At 32.8% G+C, this 2,662-nt stretch overlaps 1 protein-coding gene across 1 annotated transcript; it reads left to right on the forward strand.

Moving 5' to 3' along the window:
• Positions 1 to 379: 379 nt before the first annotated feature.
• On the forward strand, positions 380 to 2,062 carry LOC131614067 (uncharacterized). Its single transcript, XM_058885694.1, has 3 exons — positions 380 to 1,009; positions 1,108 to 1,818; positions 1,901 to 2,062. Exons 1-3 carry the CDS (start codon positions 380 to 382, stop codon positions 2,060 to 2,062), a joined length of 1,503 nt encoding a protein of 500 aa, XP_058741677.1.
• Positions 2,063 to 2,662: the final 600 nt, after the last annotated feature.

Consider the following 2,662-nt stretch of genomic DNA (forward strand, 5'->3'; position numbering starts at 1 on the left):
TACGAGGCAACCCGAAGATAAAAATATATTATATCGACCTTCTAACTCACAAATGCAAATGCATCGGTTAACTTTAATTTTTTTATTCATTGCTATGAAAAAAGTGTTACTAGTAAAGCACTAAAGCCTTCTTTACTACACGCCTCTAGTTTTCTGCAGAACCCAAAAACTAGTAAGTACATGAATCGACATTTATATAGCCATAAATTATTTATCTTATCCAACTTTATATCACCCGTGCTTTAAAAAGAGAAAATAAATTCTACCTCATTTTGCACCCTTATATATATGAACGCTCAAAAGCCACAATTCATCGTTCAAATTCGAAACATACTAACGTTCAGTATTTTTTCTCTTTTTCCCGCTAGCTAGCTGCAACATGGCTTCTACAATTTCCCAAACAGAGGAGGGAGTGTCTTTGAAACTTCTGGTGAATAAAGACACTAACAAAGTCTTGTTTGCTGAGGCAGGAAAAGACTTCGTTGATGTTCTGTTTAGCTTCTTAACATTACCCTTAGGAACTATTGCAAGGCTTGTAGAGAAGAAGTCTAGCATGGGGTCAGTTTCGGTTGGATGTTTGAACAAACTCTATGGAAGTTTGAGAGAGTTTGACAAAGAATATATGAGAATGGAGACTACAAAAGAAATGTTAATGCAACCAAAAAACTCATCAGAAAATTATTGCAGCAATCTTAAGTTGAACATTGATGACACCCAACCCACCAAGTACTTCCTATGTACCAAGCCTTACTCGTGTTCCTCTCGTTATTTGAACATTACCACAGATAAGAAATGTGGGTGTTCGTCTTACCACTATAATACCCGTTCAGTTTCTGTGAAATATTCCAGCAATGGTTTTGTTAAGGATGGTTCTAGTTTTGTTATTACTGACAATTTGGTTGTCATGCCTAACTCTGTTCAGTTTACGAGCCTTGGTCTGCTTCAAAATTTAGAAATTAATGGTGCCAGTTCAGTAAAGGAATGGACAGTGACTGTCACTAAAGACAAGGTTATGCATTTCCAGTTCCCTTTCCTAAATGATTTATTTTTTGATTTTAATTTACCTATATTTAAATACCTTCTTATTGATCGGATTATGATATGCAGGTCGTAGATATGCTGAAGTGTTCTTTGCTTTCCAGCACTACTTTGACAGATATTTTTTTAAGAAAGAAACCATCCTTGGAAAATTACAAATTTTTCTCTTACCATCAGGAAAATTGTTGTGATATTCAAATAATTGTGAAGCTAGTTGTAAGAAAATCTAATGGGAAGATATTGTATGCTCAAGGGGAACAAGATTTTGCCAACTTACTATTGTCTTTTCTTTCATATCCTTTGGGAGGAGTTGTTGGTGTATTGGGAGGTAACTGTTCTGTGAGCAATATTGATTCTTTGTACAAGAGCATAGTTGATTTGGATGAAACTAAATATTTAATGTCAAAAGAAGCAAAAAATAGACTTGTTGATTCTCGATTGTCTAAGGTGTTTCAATCAGGTAAGCAGATATTACCCATTGACAATCCACCTGCCCAGTATTATTTTTTTTATCAAGGTGCAAATTACCAACAAAGTTTACGTGAGAATAAATATTTCATAAGTGATGCAAATAGAAGTGATTGGGGTAAGTTTGAAGTACTTGAAGCTGAATTACCAAAAGGAAGTAATGAAGGATATGTGAAGGGACCAAGAGCGTACATGGCTACAGATGACTTGGTTTTGACACCGTGGTCTCCAATTTCAGCTTTATTGTTTAATCAGTTGCAAATTCCTCTCACTGATCTCAAAGAAATCCATGTCACTATTAGTGTCAAGGAGGTAAAAACGAAATATCAATTTTGATTCACCAACATCTATGAGCATAAGTAGTTTGTTTATACGTTGTTTTTTTGCTTTGCAGGGTTTAAGCATATTGAAAGCATCACTGATCTCAACATCTGCTCTAACGAATGGTCTTTCTCACCTGTTACCAAAAGTTAAAGAAGAGAATGTCAAAGACATGTTAAATCTGGAAGTTAAGGAAGAGTCTAACAAAAACCCAGTGTTAAGGAGGAGAGTATAGATAACTCATTACAGTTTGTTATGTGTTGTAGAATCACTTTAGAAGAAATTTGTTATCAACAGCATTTCTATATTTGGTTATTTTGTATTTATTTCAATTCTAGCATTATTATTTTTCTGATATTTGTTATGGCCAGTTTGTAATCAAGCACACCCTTTTTATTAATATTTGCTGCTTGTTGTTTTAGAAAATTAATGTGTAAAACAGTTCATTTCAAGTGTTTTTCCTTTCGCTTAATTATATTATTCTCAAATTTAGGTATGTTGTTTCTGTGGGAATTAATATTATGAACACCAGTTTGAAATCTACGTACAAAATAACAATTGGATATAATATCCATCTGTTACTGTGTGGTTCTGCTTTTGTCCCTGTGTGGCTTTGTTTTATTTTCGTGTTTTCTGTTTATATATATATATATATATATATATATATATATATATATATATATATATATATATATATATATATATATATATATATATATATGGGGACGACTCAAGTGAGAACACTTGGTTATTATGAGAAATGAGAACAATGAATCACCACCATTAAATTTTGATTGTGTTGATTTTAATGGACTAGATTGGTTTCTCTTTCTAT

This window comes from Vicia villosa, linkage group LG6 (genome assembly GCF_029867415.1).
Source record: "Vicia villosa cultivar HV-30 ecotype Madison, WI linkage group LG6, Vvil1.0, whole genome shotgun sequence".
In the NCBI taxonomy this organism is placed as follows: Eukaryota; Viridiplantae; Streptophyta; class Magnoliopsida; order Fabales; family Fabaceae; genus Vicia; species Vicia villosa.

Excerpts from the sequence above, each read along its gene's own strand:
- LOC131614067 (XM_058885694.1), top strand. The coding sequence starts at position 380 with ATGGCTTCTACAATTTCCCAAACAGAGGAGGGAGTGTCTTTGAAACTT. Across the intron at positions 1,010-1,107 it reads TGACTGTCACTAAAGACAAG|GTCGTAGATATGCTGAAGTG; the intron begins GTTATGCATTTC and ends TATGATATGCAG. Across the intron at positions 1,819-1,900 it reads TCACTATTAGTGTCAAGGAG|GGTTTAAGCATATTGAAAGC; the intron begins GTAAAAACGAAA and ends TTTGCTTTGCAG.